Source organism: Gadus morhua, chromosome 8 (genome assembly GCF_902167405.1).
Source record: "Gadus morhua chromosome 8, gadMor3.0, whole genome shotgun sequence".
Taxonomy (NCBI): domain Eukaryota; kingdom Metazoa; phylum Chordata; class Actinopteri; order Gadiformes; family Gadidae; genus Gadus; species Gadus morhua.
Window position 1 is genome coordinate 12,309,503 of NC_044055.1, and position 18,568 is coordinate 12,328,070.

An 18,568-nucleotide genomic window follows, 5' to 3' on the forward strand; every position below is an offset into this window, starting at 1 on the left:
CGTTTTGGTTTGTTGAAGTTTTGAATTGATGAATGCACCGTGAAATCAGCGAAACGCATGAAACAGCAAAACATGTTTATTTACGCAGCAGACGCGTGTTTTTCAGTACAACAGATCAACGATTTCATTACGCCGTGTAGTTCCTTGTTAAGTTAAGAACAATCCTATCACATTCAACATCGTAGAAGTTAGTTTCACACCAGTTTTACAAGGATGACACAGACTCTGTGAGGCTGAAGGAGATGTATTTTTGCCACTGACGTAAGATTTGATTTTGTGGGCGGTTGAACACTTTAACTTAAGAGTGACTGAACTTTAAACTAAATCAAAGAAACGATGAATCGCTGTTTCTGACACATTCGATTCAGGACCCGGCGCGCATTTGGCCATGGAATGTATCTCGAATGACATCACCTGGCACCACTAGTAGCCAATCAGAAAGAGCAGCTGCCATAACCATGTATCCCCAGAAGGGGTGCTGATCCAGTGAATTGATTAAAAAACCATGCAGGAAAAAGTAACAATCTGAACAATGATACAAGTTCTTAAAACACATAAAAGATGCAATTAAAGGAGCAGACTTTTCCTTCTACCCGTTGCCAAGAATGAAGCAGAGAATTCTGCCCGGACCAGGGATGGCTTAAGTGCTTGGGAGGTGAAGTAATTTACGAACACCAGAAAGAAAGGGATAGGGAGAAGACTGCATCTATTACACGGCCATGACGGAGGGATATTTCCACTGGACAAACCGAGGTTAGACTCCAGTCCATCCACTACTATGTCAGCCAATTAATGCAACGAGGGAGAAACATCACTTATCTCAAACATACCTATTTCACCATACAATTGTTAATCTTTTTTGTTTTAAAGAGACACAGGGCTAAAAGGGAGTGAAACGTTCTTGGTGTGTGAGTGGCTATTGTTAGCTGTTAGCTCTACCGCTATCAAACAGAAAGGCATGACGCACGCATGTAAACATAGCAAAATAATATTTTTCTATACATATATAATCATATAAATACTGGTCATCTACGCCAAAAGAAAATGGACATATCTTTGTACAAAATGCTAGGCAAAAAATCGCTTCCAGGATTACTTCGTCACAAATTAGAAAAATGGGTCACAAATCTAAACGCTAGATTCAGAAGACTCACTGATATGGGGGGGGGGGGGGGGGTAACATTCAGACAGTACAGCAAGGTGAGACAGCCTATCGATGACAACAGTTGCCTGGGCAACAATGTGGTGTGTGTAGGCCGTTGTGCGACATTAATTGAGACGTTGGTTGGTCAAGCCCACAGACCTACAGGCAGACAGACGGACGTCAGCTTGGCGTTTGGCCCCGCCCCCCCTTATTTCACAGCAAACGCACAACACATCACAGAGTTCTATCACACGTCTTCCAACGTGCTTCCTGGGGTATGACTGGCAGTGGACTAGCTAACAGCTCACACAACTATTGCATGAATAAAACTGCACCTTCACCTCATGTTCTCAGGTGACCTCTGACCCTTAGTGGAGTCCCCGTAACGGCACGAGACTAACGACTTAAGGGCACAGAAGGATCCGTCTTGTAATGTTCACAGGATTTCAACATTTTGGTTTTTTTCTTGTCGAAAACACTGCGAAATTTGACTGCGTCCTCAGGTCTGTGTTCCCGTCGACCAGACAAAACCACGACAACGGAGTGGTCAACAGAACGACCCTCCATGGGTCATATTCACCCATCGCCCATCTTTGATCTAAATCCACCCGGCTAGCGTTTAGAACCAAGATGGCCGCTGGGTGAAAAGGCCCACAGGTTCTCTGACTCTGAAGGTGGAGTTCTGGTCCGAACATCGCAGTACACCCTCTCAGACCACGGAGGCGCTGGTCGGTCTGTTGTGCTTTTTAAAACAAGCTCTAAAAAGAAAAGGCATATCGCTCTGACACACACACACACACACACACACACACACACACACACACACACACACACACACACACACACACACACACACACACACACACACACACACACACACACACACACACACACAGGTTCCACCCAGGAGTTTGGGCCGTCTTTGTAAACATCGTCAGAGTTAACGTCCACCCAGGTATATTAGCATATAACAACATGGCACTTGCCTATAACAGAGATCACTCCTGGCGTCGTTAAAGTTATCAACACAACACACTATCATCACGTTTTGACCGCTAACAGGATGTGGAGGGCAACCCTCTTTAAACGTCGCTCCACTGTCATTGGCACAGGTTAAGCTAGCAGAGTTGGTTAGCTCGGTGTCAGGCTAGCATACATTAGCATTAGCCTTTTGTGCTAACTTTCTTTTTTTTTACTTTGGGGTTAAAACAAGAGCCAGTGGCCCCCGCTGCCCTCGTGATCCATTGATCGACAGCCACCGCTGCTGAAGTGAAGCATTGTGGGACATTGGCTTTGAACAGGAGCAACACACCACCTTCACATCGCTGTACACACAATGTTTAAAGGATCAGAAACAACAGGCGACTTCACGTGTTACACACAACTAGGGACGTCCCTGCTAGCACACAAACACGTTTAACACACACACTCACACTGCCAGACTCTGCACAACCAGGAGCAGACAGAGGTGTTCAGAATGGACGTGAGTGAGAGGAGAGAGGACAGGAGATGAGAGCAGGAGGTGAGAGAGACAGAGAGAGGTGAGTCCCTGGCTCTCGCCTTAAAGGTTATGAGACGTCTGGTCGATCAGACCCCGGCTGTGGTGTGTGTAGGGCTGTGGGGAAGTGTGTGTGTAAGTTTGTGGGGACGTGTGTGTTTAGGTTTGCGGGGACTTGCATGTGTAGGTTTGTGGGGACGTGTGTGTAGGTTTGCGTGGGACACGTGTGTATGTAGGTTTGTGGGGACGTGTGTGTTATTTCTCCTGCAACAGCGCGGGGATGTTGATGTTCCAGCCGATGGCCTGCCGGTCGAAGCCGCAGCTGAAGAGGTTGCAGGAGGCGGAGTCCTCCCCCCAGGTTGTGCAGCACACCATGCGGCGGTGACCCTGCACACAGGAAGCTCACGTCTTCAGACAGGAAGCTCAACCCCTCAGACAGGAAGTTCACAGAGGAGCTCGGACAGTACACAGACAGTGAGACAGGAGGCACACAGACAGTGAGACAAGCATTTTCAGCATGTTGACATGTGACTCCACTGTCCGCAACATCACACTTTAAAGACGGCATCACTTCATGTGTCAGGTTAGGGAGCCAATCAGAGCGCACCTGTCGATTACTACGGGGGAGTCTGGCCAGTCGCACGCCGGACATGTCGAAGAGCCGGACCTGGCGGTTGTCGTGGGGGAGAGCGATCACCCTCTGGTTCACCGACACAGAGATCCTGATGAAAACATGAACACATGAATCAGGACAGGAAGAAGTGAACACATGAACCAGGACAGGAAGAGATTAACACATGAACCAGGACAGGAAGAGATGAACACATGAACCAGGAAAGGGAGTGGATATGATCACATGAACCAGGAAAGGAAAAGGATATGAACACATGAACCAAGACAGGAAGTGGAAATGGAAATGAACACAAGAACCAGGACAGGAAGTGGAAATGGAAATGAACACATGAACGAACACAGGAACAGGAAGTGGCTCTAACACATGAATATTGGTTGTGCGTGGCGACGGCCCCACCTGTTGACGGCCGAGTCGGTGCGGATGGTTGCTATGGGCGACCTCATGTTCTTCAGGTCCCACACCTTGACAGTGCGGTCGTCGCTCCCGGAGACCACGTTGTCGCCCGCCGTGAACACCGCCGAGGTCACCGTGCTGAAGGACACCGAGGACACGTTGGTGGAGAGCTGCTCTATGTGTGTAGATCTATAGATCTAGATATATATAGACCTAGATGCGTATTAGTATATATACTCTGTGTGTCCCTGGAAGACGTTGACAGAGTGGATGGCTGGTCCCTGGGTGTAGATCTATAGATGTAGATATAGATCTATAGTTCTAGATATATTTACTCAGTGTGTCCCTGGAAGACGTTGACGGAGTGGATGGCTGGTCCCTGGGTGTAGATCTATAGATGTAGATATAGATCTATAGTTCTAGATATATTTACTCAGTGTGTCCCTGGAAGACGTTGACGGAGTGGATTGCGGGGTCTCTGAAGTCCCACAGTCTGAAGGTGGTGTCTCTGGACGACGTCACCACCAGCCGCTGGGACGGGTGGGTGCAGCAGTGGGTCAGCTCCTGGTCATGACCTGCACACACACACACACACACACAATAATGTCCTGCATTTTGAGAAGCATATTTGAGGCTATGAAGTGGTGTAAATATGTTGATAGATAAATTATTAAATAACAGTAATTCTAATAAGACTGTGAGCCCCATCCCCTATCACTAAAGCGCACGTGCGTGTGCGTGTGTGGGCCCTGCCCGTCTCTCACTAAAACGGAGGTGTGTGTGTGTGTAAGCCCCGCCCCTCTCTCCCCAAGCAGACCTACCGGTCAGCGAGTGGACGAGCTCGGAGGTCTCCACGTCGTAGAGGTTGGCGGCGCGGTCCCAGGACGCCGTCACCACCTGCCTCCCGCCCACCAGCCAGTCGGCGGCGATCACCACCCCCTGGTGGGAGCGCAGCGTGGTGGCGGCCACGCGCACGCACGGGCACTCGCTTGGCCCCTCCCCCTCGCCGTCAGGCTCCTCCCTGTCCGACAGCTCCCCGTCCTCCTCGTAGGGCGGCGGCTGCTGCTGCTGCTGGGGGGAGGAGGAGGCACGCTATTGATGGGCGTCACGGCAACCGGCGGAGGGGAGGGGGAGTGACTGACAAAAAATGGTTGGTAGGAAAGTGTCGGTTGGAAAGTGAGCGCCTACCTTCCGAACGAAACCATTGGTGGGTCAATGTGTGTATGAATGGGAGAATATTATTATACTTTGAGAGGGCCACTGTTTAGAAAAGAGCTTTATAAATGCAGTCCATTTATCATTTATAGAGTGTGATTTTGTACGTGGTGCGTGTGTGAGTGAAGGTCATGGATGTCCATGCTACAACCATGCTTTTAACCGTCAGTAGGATTGCAGACTTTGCTTTGCAACACAGAACTACAATCCAATGTAGTCCTGTTAAAACATCTCCATGGGGAGATAAGGAATTACACCAGAGAGCTGGAGCCAGCAGGGGGAGCTGTTTCACTCTCCCTTTCCCTCCATCACATCACATCGAGGTGCATAGGTTGCCATGGCGGCGGAGGTTGGGGGGGGGGGGGGGGGGGGGGGCTTACGGTGAGGTCGGTGGCGGGCGTCGGCGTGGGCAGCTGCACCATGTACCTCCAGATGTGGGCCGTCTGGTCGCCAGAGGCTGGGGACACACAGAGACAAGCTGACGTTGTGTAGCTGTGTGTATTCTCCTCAGGTTGTGTAGTTTTGTGTGTTCTCCTCATGTTGGTTAGTTGTGTTTGTCCTCTCCTCATGTTGTGTAGTTGAATGTAGTTGTCTGTAGTTGTGTTATCTCCTCATATTGTGTAGTTGAATGTAGTTGTCTGTAGTTGTGTTATGTCCACGTGGTGGGTAGTTGTGTATAAGTGCCGTCTCACTGACCTGTGAGAGCCATCTGCTCTGTGGGGTGGAACTTGATGGAGTTCACTGTGGAGAGTCAACAGCGTCACAGGGTTAGAGTTAGGGTCCACAGCCCACTGGTCCAGAGAGTTTGTGTTGGAGGTCCATGAACATCGTCACACAGCCTACCTGATCCCTGGTGGCCCACGTACTTCAGGAGACATTTCCCCGTCTCGATGCTCCACAGCATGGCACTGTGGTCTGAGGAGCAAACGACAAACGCTAGCTCCTAGCATAGCTCAAACCACACACACGCTAGCACCTAGCATAGCTCAAATGAAAAACACGCTAGCTGCTCTGGCCAAACCATTTTTGATTGTTAACATTGTTAACATTTAACGATAAAAAAGGTCTTAGGATGTGAGAAGTAAAAAAACAAAAAAACAGAAAGGGTGTTTACAGTAAGGCTCTGTACAGTGAGGATGTGTACATTTAGGGCGTGTACAGTGCGGATGTGTACAGGACATGTACAGTGAGGACATGTATGGACAGGATGTGTACACAGAAGATGTCTACAGTAAGGGTGTGTACTACGGATGGGCAAAACGATTATTTTCCGGGAAGCAGTTCTTTCAGTTCCGTTCACTATCACGATTCGTTTGTTTGATTTGTTCGTTATGTCAGATGGTCTGTAACGTCTTTAGCCAGGGAATCTGAAATTATGGAATAAATGTTAATCAACATGCATGTAGCCTACTACTTTTGAATGTTCTGGCGAAATTACCCAGGTTAAGTGTAAATATTAAGCATATATATAAAGCACATATGTGCCTTTTTTTCATAAATATCCTTAATACATAATGGGGTGCAGTAAGAATTAAATGGCGTCTTCCAAGTAGCGCTAATAAGCAGTGAAGCACGTTAGCAACTAGACCAAACGAGACTCGTAATGGTAGGTAAAAACAATACTTTATTAAAGCATGCAATTGTGATGCAGAACAAAATAAAAAGAAAACATAAAGTGCTTGCATGATATTGAAGCCTACAGCGATCATTAGTTAACTTGAGTGGTGGTGTCTTATCATTTGTTTACCCATGGGCCATGGCAACGCTTTTGCTACCTGCTCTCATTGGCTGAATCGATGATAGTTTTAGACTCAATCGATATTAGGTTGCGGGGAGACAAAGCTCTGTTCGTTCGTTCTGTTCGGTATATTTTATTTACGTTACCATCATTTTGTTATATCAGTTCTCAGTTCAGTTCTCTTGTTTTAGGAATCAGTTCGCCAAAACCGACGTTCATCTTCGGGATTCATTCATTCGTTCTGACCGAATCGTTCGCGACCGACCCATCACTAGTTTGTACAATAGGATATGTACAGTAAGGACATGTACAGAAAGGACGTGTACATTAAGGCTATGTTCAGTAAGGAAGTAAGGAGGGGTACAGTAAGGATGTGTAGCTGTGTTCAGTAAGGATGTGCACAGTGAGGATGTATACAGTAAGGATGTGTAGCTCTGTTCGGTAAGGATGTGTACAGTGAGGATGTATACAGTAACGATGTATACTGTAACGATGTGTAGCTGTGTTCAGTAAGGATGTGTACAGTGAGGATGTATACAGTAATGTGTAACGATGTGTAGCTGTGTTCAGTAAGGATGTGTACAGTAAGGATGTGTACAGTAAAGACACATACAGTAAGGATGTGTACAGCAAGGACCTGTACAGTAAGGATGTGTACAGTAAGGCTATATACAGCAAGGATGTGAAGCTGTGTACATTAAGGACGTGTACAGTAAGGCTGTGTACAGAAAGGATGTGTAGCTGTACAGTGAGGAGGTTACAGGAAGGACTTGTAAAGGCGGCGGCGGACCCACCTGCGGAGGCCGTCCCCAGCACCAGTGGCCCGGTGCGGCTGACGCTGAGGTCCCAGATGCCGTCGCGGTGGCCGGCGTACTCCTTCAGCAGCTGGCAGACCGCCCGGGAGGTGGTGGTCTTGAAGCTGGACACGATCTGCCATCGCAGGAAATGACATCGTCAGCACAGACACACCCGGAACCTCATACCTGCCGAGGCAGCGTGGGTTACCACATCTCCCCAGCCCGGCCCTATTCCCCCCTGGTCCGCACGGACCCTCAGGGTGTCATAGGGGGGGTGACGGGGGGCTGGCGCAATGCTTTGAGCTTTAGGTGTTTCAGATCGCTAGGGGCTGAGGGTTTTGGCTCCCCAGAGCTGAGAGGGTCAGAGTTCAAACCTCGACGTCCACAGTCTACCTGTAGTCCTCCTAGACCAGGACGCCCGCTGACCCTTGGCCTGCTCTCACATGACCTTTATAAGAAAGTCGTTTTCACACAATTTAAGTGACGATTTAAACTGAGAAGGTGTAAGATAGAAATATGATTTGGTGCTCGTAGCATCGCCCAGCCGGAGGTGGGAGCCCTACTGCTAGTGTCAGCTGGGGGGGAAGCAGTAGCAGTAAGGAGGACCGGGGAGGGCTGGCAGGGAGGCTCCTACTGAACCCCAGAGGAGGTACCAGTAGGGGGAAGCACCAGTAGGAGGAGGTACCAGGGGCGGAGTAACCAGGGGGAGGAGGCACCAGTGGGAGGAGTTACCAGTGGGAGGAGGTCCTACAGAACCTTGGAGCTGGTATCAGGGGGAGGAGTTACCATGGGGAGGAGTTAACAGGGGGAGGAAGTCCCACTGGACTCTGGAGAACAGAACCTTGGTTTCAAATTCAAACCAACAGTTGTTTCCAGGCCTGGGTCCGATAGCACCTGCAACCAGCTGGCAGCATTTGATTCATCCCGTCCCCGGGGCCAGGTGGGCGGGGCACATTAACAATGCTGTCATAGGCTACGTTCTTATCCTCAGACCCCACCCTCATGAGGTTTGATTTGTGAAAGAACAAACTATTTTTGAAGATGTTATCCAACCCAGCACTGGTGTCACATTCACAGGTCAGCATTCACAGGTCAACACATTCACAGGTCAGCGCATTCACAGGTCAACATTCACAGGTCATCACATTCACAACTCAACACATCCACAGGTTAACATTCACAGGTCAACACATTCACAGGTGAACATATTCACATGTCAACACATTCACAGGTCATCACATTCACAGGTCAAAATTCAAAAATCAAAATTCACAGGTCAACACATTCACAGGTCATCACATTCACAGGTCAACATTCCCAGATCAACATTCACAGGTCAACATTCACAGGTCAACACATTCACACACTCCATAGCTGCATTTAGTACAACGTGGATTACTGTAAATGCAAGCCTTGAAATCAAACGCTCTGAGGAGCACGGGAGGCAGAGGGAGTCGAGTTATGACGAGGATGAAACCATAATCCATGTTATTATGGTGGAGGAGGCGTTTACGTTGAAACTCGGGATGATACAAACGGGGCCAGTGGAGCTCTTCTCACAAAGTCCACTAAACAAGTTCCAACTGGAAGGAAGGAGAGACACATCACAGCACGTCAAACCCTCCAGGAAGAGAGACACATCACAGCACGACAAACCCTTCAGGAGGAGAGACAGTTCACAGCGCGACAACAGCGGAGGAGAGCAGTAGGAGAACGCAACCACACGTCCACACAGAGCAGTCTCACCTTTCAACGGAGGACAGGAGTAGGACAACATGTCAACACGTCCACACAGAACAGTCAAAAGGGTGAGAGGAGGGCCGGATTAGGACAACACGACAACACGTCCACACAGAACAGTCGAAGGGTTCAGTAGAGGACTGTTTTGTTAGCACATCCAATAGCTCCGTGTTATTGATGAGATCCTCGTTGAAACAAGGGGGGGAAGTGGCGGGTGGGGTTAGTCGTTGTTAGCCGTTAACCTGCCAGGTAGACCGCAGGATTCCCAAGTGAACTTCACACCACCGGCCGACAGCAGACAAATGACACCAGGTCACATGACACATAGGGTTTAGAGAGAACTGACCTCGCAGAGTCCGGCCTAAGACTAGCTTAACATGTTGGACTCCATTTTATCAGTTATTTCAAGCAAATTCAGAAGACTTATTTCAGTCAATAAGATAAAAATATAAAAGGAATGCTAATAAATGAGGTGGTATCGTTAGCAAATGTAACAACGGGGAAATATCCAGAGTCTAATATGACATGCATGAGATGTGATGCTAGGCTGTGAGTCGATGTGATTAGAGTGTTCTGTCATAGAGTGATTGGGAATCCAGACCCTAGTGGACATGTAGCATGTGCACTACATGCTACATGCTACATTCAACAGGACAGCGTGAGATAGTTCAGGGAGATGCAAAGCGTGGGCAGTGGGCTAGCATGAAGCTACAGGTGGTCCAATTGGCATGGCCTACAGCAACCAAGTCTCTGTAGTCTGCTGGTCCTATGGGATAGGCCTACAGCTGGCCCTTTAGGCATGGCCTACAGCAACCAGCCTACAGTAGGCCTTCAGGTGGTCCTATGGGGTAGGACTACAGCTGGTCCAATAGGCATGGCCTACAGCCTCCAGCCTACAACTGGTCTTATCTGGGGGGGGTAGGCCTACAGCTGGTCGTGTCTGGGGGGTAGACCTACAGCTGGTCTTATCTGGGGGGTAGGACTACAGCTGGTCCTATGGGGTAGGCCTACAGCTGGTCTTAACTGGGGGGTAGGACTACAGCTGGTCCTATGGGGTAGGCCTACAGCTGGTCTTAACCTTGGGGGTAGGTCTACAGCTGGTCCTATGGGGTAGGCCTACAGCTGGTCTTAACTGGGGGGTAGGACTACAGCTGGTCCTATGGGGTAGGCCTACAGCTGGTCTTATGGGGTAGGCCTACAGCTATTCTTATCTGGGGGGTAGGCCTACAGCTAGTCTTATCTGGGGGGTAGGCCTACAGCTGGTCTCATCTGGGGGGTAGGCCTACAGCTGGTCTTATGGGGTAGGCATACCCTTCCGACAAACGTACTTCTTGTAAATCGCTTTGGATAGAAGCGTCTGCTAAATGCCCTAACTGTAAATGCTAACGTTATAAGTAGTTGTCGTTTTGCCCACACATGTCCTGACATACGGCCTCCTGTCCATCAGACCAACGTGCCTGAAGTTCAGTTTACAGTTTTTCTCAGCACTACCACCCAGAACAGGACGCCAGAGCGGGGCGGACCATTAACCAACAGGTTAGTGGTCGCACTGGGACCACTCCAGTGGGGGGGGGTTACAAATGAATTAATGAATGAATTAATGAATTAATGAAGGTCAAAGTTCAAATAGGCGGCCTACATTTGAATGACCAGGTGTCGCGGGGAGGAGGGGTCTACTCCAGCGGGGCGGGGCTGCTGATACTGGCACACATGTGGAGAGAGCAGCACATTACCCATGAGTCGCCACCCCACAGCTCCCAGCTGGTCACGCTGAAGCTGCACGGTCCGCCCACGCGGGCGTGGCAAGAGTTAGAGCGCGGCTGAGAGCACAGAGGTGAGGAGAGAGAAGTGCGTCTACTTAGAGAGGCCACCACACAGCGGGGGGCCCGCAGGGAGAGCACCCCCTAGAGGACAGCGCCCCCTAGAGGACAGCGCCCTCTAGAGGACAGCGCCCCCTAGAGGACAGCGCCCTCTAGAGGACAGCGCCCCCTAGAGGACAGCGCCCCCTAGAGGACAGCGCCCCCTAGAGGACACCGCCCCCTAGAGGACACCGCCCCCACAGGGGAGAGCACCCCCTAGAGGACAGCGCCCCCTAGAGGACACCGCCCCCTAGAGGACACCGCCCCCTAGAGGACACCGCCCCCTAGAGGACAGCACCCCCTAGAGGACAGCACCCCCTCAGGGGACAGCACCCCCTCAGGGGACAGTACCCCCCAGAGGACAACCCCCCCTAGAGGACAGCGCCCCCTAGAGGACACCACCCCCCAGAGGACAACCCCCCCCCAGAGGACATCACCCCCCAGAGGACAACCCCCCTTAGAGGACAGCACCCCTTAGAGGACAGTCACGGGAACTGCCGTGAATAACAGGGACTTCAGATGCATGCCACTAAGGAGCAGGGGATTGAACCAAGAGCCTTTGAGATGGGGGTGAGACCCCCTGACCGGGAGACAACCTGCTGTTTGGAGTTAAACCAGTGCAGAGAGAGGTTTCTGAACATACAGCGCTGCCGCTGCAGTGACCCCTGTTTGGTTAGATTCCCGTGATTTGATTACAGAGTTCCTAAACACAGAACATCAGGTCAGAGGAGACAGGTTCAGGCCCTGGTTATGGGTACTGAGGGTTAAATGGGGTACTAAATACTACGGGTACTAAATACTGCACATGGATCGTAACATGCTACGGTTCGACGGAGACACTGAGTCAGTGAACAGAGTAGGCGAGGCGCAGCTCGGAGGGTCTCGGCGGCGGTGCGGTGCAGGAGCGGGCAGCGGGATTACCTTGCTGGTGGAGGCCTTGTAGGTGGTCCGGAGCTTCTGGGACAGCTGGCTGGTGCTGTGGCTCGCTAGGTGGAGGAGATAGAGACACATTATGCACTTAATAAAAGTACACACATCGAGAGAAACGCATTAGGCGACATTAAGGGAGGTGAGGTCTTGGTGCGAGATGAGGAGTTTAAAGGTGGAGGAGGACGTCTCGCGTGTGGGATGAGATAGATGAGAGATGAGAAGGTAGCTAGTGGTGGAGCAGACCTTTGGTTTTGAGGGCTCCTTTGGCCAGATCTCCGCCCTCCAGGGTCTGGCCTTCGGCGGCCAGGCGGTCGTTCAGAGTCTCGATCTCCCGCCGCACTGAAACCCAATACAACACATTAGGTCCATCTCCCCGCTGAGACACAGAGACACAGAGACACAGAGACACAGAGACACAGAGACACTGGGACACTGAGACACAGGGACACAGGGACACAGAGACACAGGGACACAGGGACACAGGGACACAGGGACACAGAGACAGAGACACAGACACAGACACTGGGACACTGGGACACTGGGACACTGGGACACAGAGACACAGAGACACAGGGACACTGGGACACTGGGACACAGGGACACAGAGACACTGAGACACTGAAACACTGAGACACTGAGACACTGAGACACTGAGACACTGAGACACTGAGACACAGAGACACTGGGACACTGGGACACTGGGACACTGGGACAGAGACACTGGGACACTGGGACACAGAGACACAGGGACACAGAGACACAGAGACACTGGGACACAGAGACACATGGACACAGGGACACAGAGACACAGAGACACTGAGACACTGGGACACTGGGACACAGAGACACAGAGACACAGAGACACAGAGACACAGAGACACTGGGACACAGAGACACAGAGACACAGACACAGAGACACAGAGACACAGAGACACAGAGACACTGGGACACAGAGACACAGAGACACAGAGAGAGACACAGAGAGAGACACAGAGACACTGAGACACTGGGACACTGGGACAGGAACCATGTCATATCCCAACCGATGGACTGATGCAACCTAGACCTTTATCACACATTCTCCAACGTATGAGCACATTTTGATTCGCTCAGGTGAACGGCGTAAGGACTCACGTTCCAGGTTCTCGATGTGGAGGTTCTCGAACTCCCTCTCGATCTGCCCGAACAGGTCCAGCAGGTTACTCCTCAAGGACACGGGCAGCTTGGAGTCCTGGGGAGGAATCAGCAGACATACTGGTCATACTGGGGGACACTAGAACCAGCAGGCATACTGGTCATACTGGGAGCCACCTACAGATCAGCTCTATGGAGAGAGGGAAACAGCAGTCATACTAGTCATGCTGGGGGCACCCTACAGGTTAGCTCTCAGGAGGGAACCAGCAGTCATACTGGTCATACTGGGAGGCACCTACAGGTCAGCTGGGGGATGACTCTATGCTCTACGGATCAGCCGCACTCTAGGGAATTACTGAAGCAAGCAAAACACCCCGACCCAAAACAACCAATAAACCCTAAACATGGGCTGGTTCTACAGTGCACTGCCGGTCTGAAGCTGATATACAGACCGCCGTGTAGCGAGGTCACCTCTCAGACCATCAGATAGGCACCTATCACCAACCATCTAAACATGTGTTCACAAGCAAGCTACAACCTCTATACCTTTGAAAAAAGTATAAGTATATTTCCCCAACTTTTTCTTTTGTCAACATCCATTTCTGGAGACAGCTTCAGCCAGGGACAGGCCCCGCCCTCAGGGGCTGTCTCTGTCCTCCAGGGACATCTACAGTCACACCACTCCACACTGTGAACCGCGTTACATAACGCTAACCTAGCGCGGCGGCTAACCCTGTCCCCTCTGTGGTCTTCTCTCTCAGGGTGCTCACTGGAGCGCACGCTTAGCCTCTTAGCATTCAGAGGAGAACAGAGGCCGCACTGAAAGGGAGAGCAGAACACTCTGTACCAAGCACTTGCTGCTCGGCTAGGTAGCGAGTAGCCTAGCAGCCTAGCTGGGCCAGGGGCAGGACCGAATATGTTATAATAACAATATATAACCACAACCATTTAAATAAATCATGGAGTTGTTATTGATAAGATAGACGGATACTATGATTATACATTCAAATGAGTTTATAAATCATACATTTTATTTGTGTACAAGCTTAGCATTCAGGAATTATATCTATTTTTAAAACCCTTGGGTTGAAACAATGCTTATTGTGCAGACGTTAGAAGCTCGGGAATACAAGTCTCGACTCAGACCATTCTACACATTTCAAAGTAAAAGCCATCGAGCAGCGGTTGGTGTATACAGGTGGAGATCTACAGACACACACCGTCCAATCAGATCCTTCAATCCCAACGAACGCTCACTTCTGAAGAATTCGAGAATCCTCAACCGTCAACTTCTCGACCAAATCGGACAAACACAAGAGAACACAAATATCTCCATCTAACCCGCCTACAAAAACACACACCAACACTCAACACTAGTGTGGAAAGATAGGCTCTTATCTACGGCTTCACCAGGGGGGATTCTACTGTTCCTCCTCAAACTACCTTCAACTTACCTCCATCTTCAGGAAGGACTCCAGAGTGTCGGAGGACTAGGGGGCGGTGAGTAGAGAGTACAGAAACATTGAGTACAACACGTTAAGAGTCACCAGGAAAGGCTTAACGCCCTGCTCAGTCCCGGGAGAACCCCCAGACCCAGGGTTTAGCCTGGCCCGCTGGAACCAGCTCCCTACTGACGTCAGGACCGCAGAGTCTCTCACCAGCTCTCGAAAGAGACTCAAGGCTCCCTGGTTCAGAGTTAGGAATACTGCACTAACCTTATTTAAATTGAAATATTCTTCCTTTGAGCCTAATATTAATATGCATAATATTTTCATCCTGAATGCACACTGCCCTGACCCTTCCAGGATTAAGGGCATACTTTACTGCATAAAGTGACTTCTCCTCTTTAATATTTAAACATTTATATTCAGGACTCAGAACTCCAGTAAGCAGAGGCCTAGTGACCTTAACCTTTGACCTTCCAGAGCCCTGAACTGTCCCAAAGCATCCCATCACTCTCAGAGACAGAGCGGTTCAGAGTGACCCCCCCTCAGCCAAGGGGGGGTCACCCCCCGCCCCATGCCAGGCCCCAGGAGGGACCAGGCATGTCATCCCCTCGTCCCAGGAGGGACCAGGCATGTCATCCCCTCCATCTCTGCCTCCCTGCTGTCACCACGGCGACCGACACTGTCCTCACAGATCACAGACAGACAGACAGACAGCCAGACAGCCAGCCAGGGGAGGGGCTAGGAGGCTAACGTTAGCGCACAAGCCGCTTCTCTGTTTCCCGTCTTAAGTGCAATATACACCGTGTTGCAACTGATCTGAGCATTTGACTAGTTTTTGTGTGTGCGCGCACACACAAACTAGTCAAGGGCGTGTGTGTGTGTGTGCGTGTGCGTGTGTGTGTGTGTAATCCTAATCCCATTAGCCTCTACTGCGGCTGTGTTGAGGGTACTTCTACAGTTGCTGGCTTAGAGCTAGTGTCGCTACTATAGAGCTGCTACCACCCCCACCCCCACCCCCCCCCCCACACACACACACACACACACACACACACACACACACACACACACACACACACACACACACACACACACACACACACACACACACACACACACACACACACACACACATACACACACACACTAGGCCAAAGGGCGACTGCAGGGACAACAAAGCCACGTTTCCAAGGTTACGGCGGGAGCTGTAGCGAGTGGATTCCGTCGGTGCCTGGCTCACTCGATAAACATGATGTCACTGTTAAAGAGCAGCTCAGACCTGACCCCTTCCTCCTCAGGAGACGACCGATGGAAGGGTTACTGAGGCCAGCCCCACGTCTCTCTAACCATCAAACGGACGACACCCTGCCCACCAGTACAGCTCCCCACCAGCATGCTCTACAGCTACTGGGTCCAGTGGGAGGTAATAGGGTTCTAGAGGCTGTCCTGGGTCAGCAGAGTCTCACCTTGGCCGTCCATGAGTCTTCTCTGGAGATCATTTCAGCCCTCGTGTCTCCTCCCCGCTCATGAGCGTTAAACTAAAGTCTGGTTCCTCCTGCGGCTCCTCCAGCCTCAGCCCTGCCTCTTCTCCGTCACTCCTCTCCTCCGTCACTCCTCTGAGTGAGTCTGACTGAGTCTCACCACGCTGGCTCCAGGAGGCTTAATGCTCTTAGGACGGCCCACGGCTAGAGTCCATCTGGCCGAGGCGCTGCTCCTCTCTAACCCTCGTCCGTCTCATCATCGACACCAGACGCACAACACAGGGTTTGTTGTTCAAGATCGACATACAACCCCGAACAAAACGCTACCTAGTCGTGTGTTTGGTACAGCTGGTTCTCCATCCGCACACTTATTCTGAGTATAAAGACAACTTTAGCAATGCATCAATGTTCATTATTAAATAAATACAATGATGACACTGGAATACAGTTCTGTTAAAAGTCGGGGGGTCAGAGATCAGTAACTGATGTAGGGGTCAGAGGTCAGTAACAGATGTAGGGGTCAGAGGTCAGTAACTGTGACAGAGGGGTCAGAGGTCAGTAACTGATGTAGGGGTCAGAGGTCAGTAAATGATGTAGGGGTCAGAGGTCAGTAACTGGGCAGTAGGGGTCAGAGGTCGATGTAGGGCTCAGAGGTCAGTAGGGGAGTCGGAGGTCAGGGTCATACCTGGCTCTCCATTAGGTCCCTTTGCAGCCCGCCACGGTCCTGCTCCGTGCTGTTGGTCCGTCTGATTGACAGGCTGTGGGACTTCCTCTTCTGCTTCGCCTGCCTGGAGGCCGCGCTGCTCCCGCTCTCCACCGGCATCGCAAAGACCCGGAGCCACACGCACCTGCAGGGACAGGAAACGGACCGGAGTCAAATCCCGGAGCCACACCCAGCTGGAGGGACGAGAACGGAACCGGAGTAAACACCTGGGAGAGAGATAAGACCCGGACTGGAATCCGCTGGCTGGTAGATGGGAGTCCGGGTTAGAGACGTTAGACACTTTGTTCAGCTCATTTGCATAAACCAGGTGAATTACTTGTAGACCATAATATCAGCCTACCAGTTTGTACAGTCAACTGGGCAGACTGGGAGATTAATCAGTCGATCATGCATCTAGTTGGACATGGCGCCTTGTGACGTTCGTCACAAGCTCTTATTTGCTGAACATCACATCTCGTGGTAAAACATGGAACCTTGGAGTGCATATTCAGTCTTCAAGTGTGCGAACTGTTAACAGGCCGAAAGCCGTCAGCATATTGCTCACATCTTGACATGTCAAACCTATGATCTCATGAGCATGCAGCATATCTGTAGTATATTGTGTGACATAACCAGAAGCTGTCATCACCTGACATCAACATGTCACATCTGAGAGTCCTTCATCTTTTAATGGTTATCTGACAGTATGTGACCGTTTCACCAACACCCGTCGTTGAGTCTATACGTTCAGAACCATCTCGACTGAACCTTGTGAGGCTTTATCTTCTGACTGTGGAGACTTGTGTGACTGATCACCCAGACAGGCTAGCGTGACTAGCGTGCTAACAAGCTAGCGACTACTAGGCTGTGAGGAGGTCATGAGATGCAGCGCTATCCCGGTCTACCGCAGCGTGTTTTCCGTTCTCTTACTTCCCGAAGAGCTGTGTGCTCCTTGGAGAGAGAATAACGAGAACACGACGAGAGGAATAACAACACGCAGAATGAATATACAATTGGAGAAATTAATAATCGAAACGTGTAACGGAGAGGGGTTAAATATATTATTGAGAAGTCAATCCCCCGGCCCTCTCTCCTTTTAGCCGATGTAACTGATAGTCCCGCCTGCCTTCTCGCATCACACTGAGTGAAAGTCCCGCCCTCCAGTAACGCTGATCGGGGGCATCCCGTCCCAGGCGCTCCGTCGTGACAGCAGAACAACGTTAGTTCGCCATCGGAATGTTTTTCTTACCAGTAATTCGCTAAATGAAGCTTCCTCGGAGTTATCCAGAAATATTGTGAAGCTTTACGTTCATCCTCTTCTGTAGCTATGGTTGACGGCAGTCCTTGTTGACATCTGACTGAGACGCAGCTCCTCTTTGACAGATAACATAACTGTACCACACTTCCGAATCTCCTTCAAAATAAAACTACTACAAAATAAAAGCTCTCCACAGTCATAGCATTGTTCATAGAAACATTCAACTCTGATTTGTTTAAACAAAGCGTTTACATCAAAAATGCAAGTAATGAGGATAAAAACAATCCAACTGAGTCACAGCAGAACTATAACCGAGTCCCAACCGAGATCAGGATAAGTCACTCACAGTGTAACTGATATTTAACTCCACAATCAAGCTTGAAGTCATGGAGTAAACTTTATTTTGAACACAAAACCTAAAACTAAAAGGAGCGTCTGAGCGTAACAAGAGTAGGACTATGATGAGGAACTATTAATAAAAACCCACCTCTGGGGTCACGGTGCCCCTCATACACCTCTATAAATAACACCCCTCGTCTAACCCAACCCCCAAACCCAGCCATGCACGCTGCACACCTCATCAACAGGGTCCAATGACA

At 50.3% G+C, this 18,568-nt stretch overlaps 1 protein-coding gene across 9 annotated transcripts; it reads right to left on the reverse strand.

Moving 5' to 3' along the window:
• Window positions 1-60: 60 nt before the first annotated feature.
• Window positions 61-18,128, reverse strand: LOC115548645 (WD repeat-containing protein 37). Of its 9 annotated transcripts, XM_030363409.1 has the most exons (16): window positions 17,961-18,128; window positions 16,939-16,975; window positions 16,694-16,856; window positions 13,083-13,179; window positions 12,192-12,287; window positions 11,940-12,004; window positions 10,893-10,979; window positions 7,417-7,552; window positions 5,728-5,799; window positions 5,581-5,625; window positions 5,265-5,341; window positions 4,491-4,740; window positions 4,103-4,244; window positions 3,673-3,807; window positions 3,250-3,364; window positions 61-3,029 (listed from the first exon to the last, which is right to left on the reverse strand). In XM_030363409.1, the coding sequence occupies exons 3-16, from the start codon at window positions 16,829-16,831 to the stop codon at window positions 2,898-2,900; spliced, it is 1,587 nt and encodes a 528-aa protein (XP_030219269.1). In that variant the 5' UTR covers window positions 16,832-16,856; window positions 16,939-16,975; window positions 17,961-18,128; the 3' UTR covers window positions 61-2,897. The 9 variants fall into 9 exon arrangements, with proteins under 9 accessions (XP_030219269.1, XP_030219270.1, XP_030219271.1 ...); XM_030363410.1 differs by lacking the exon at window positions 16,939-16,975 and having other exon boundaries at window positions 16,694-16,905; XM_030363411.1 differs by lacking the exon at window positions 16,939-16,975 and having other exon boundaries at window positions 4,491-4,737; window positions 17,961-18,127.
• Between the last annotated feature and the right edge of the window lie 440 nt (window positions 18,129-18,568).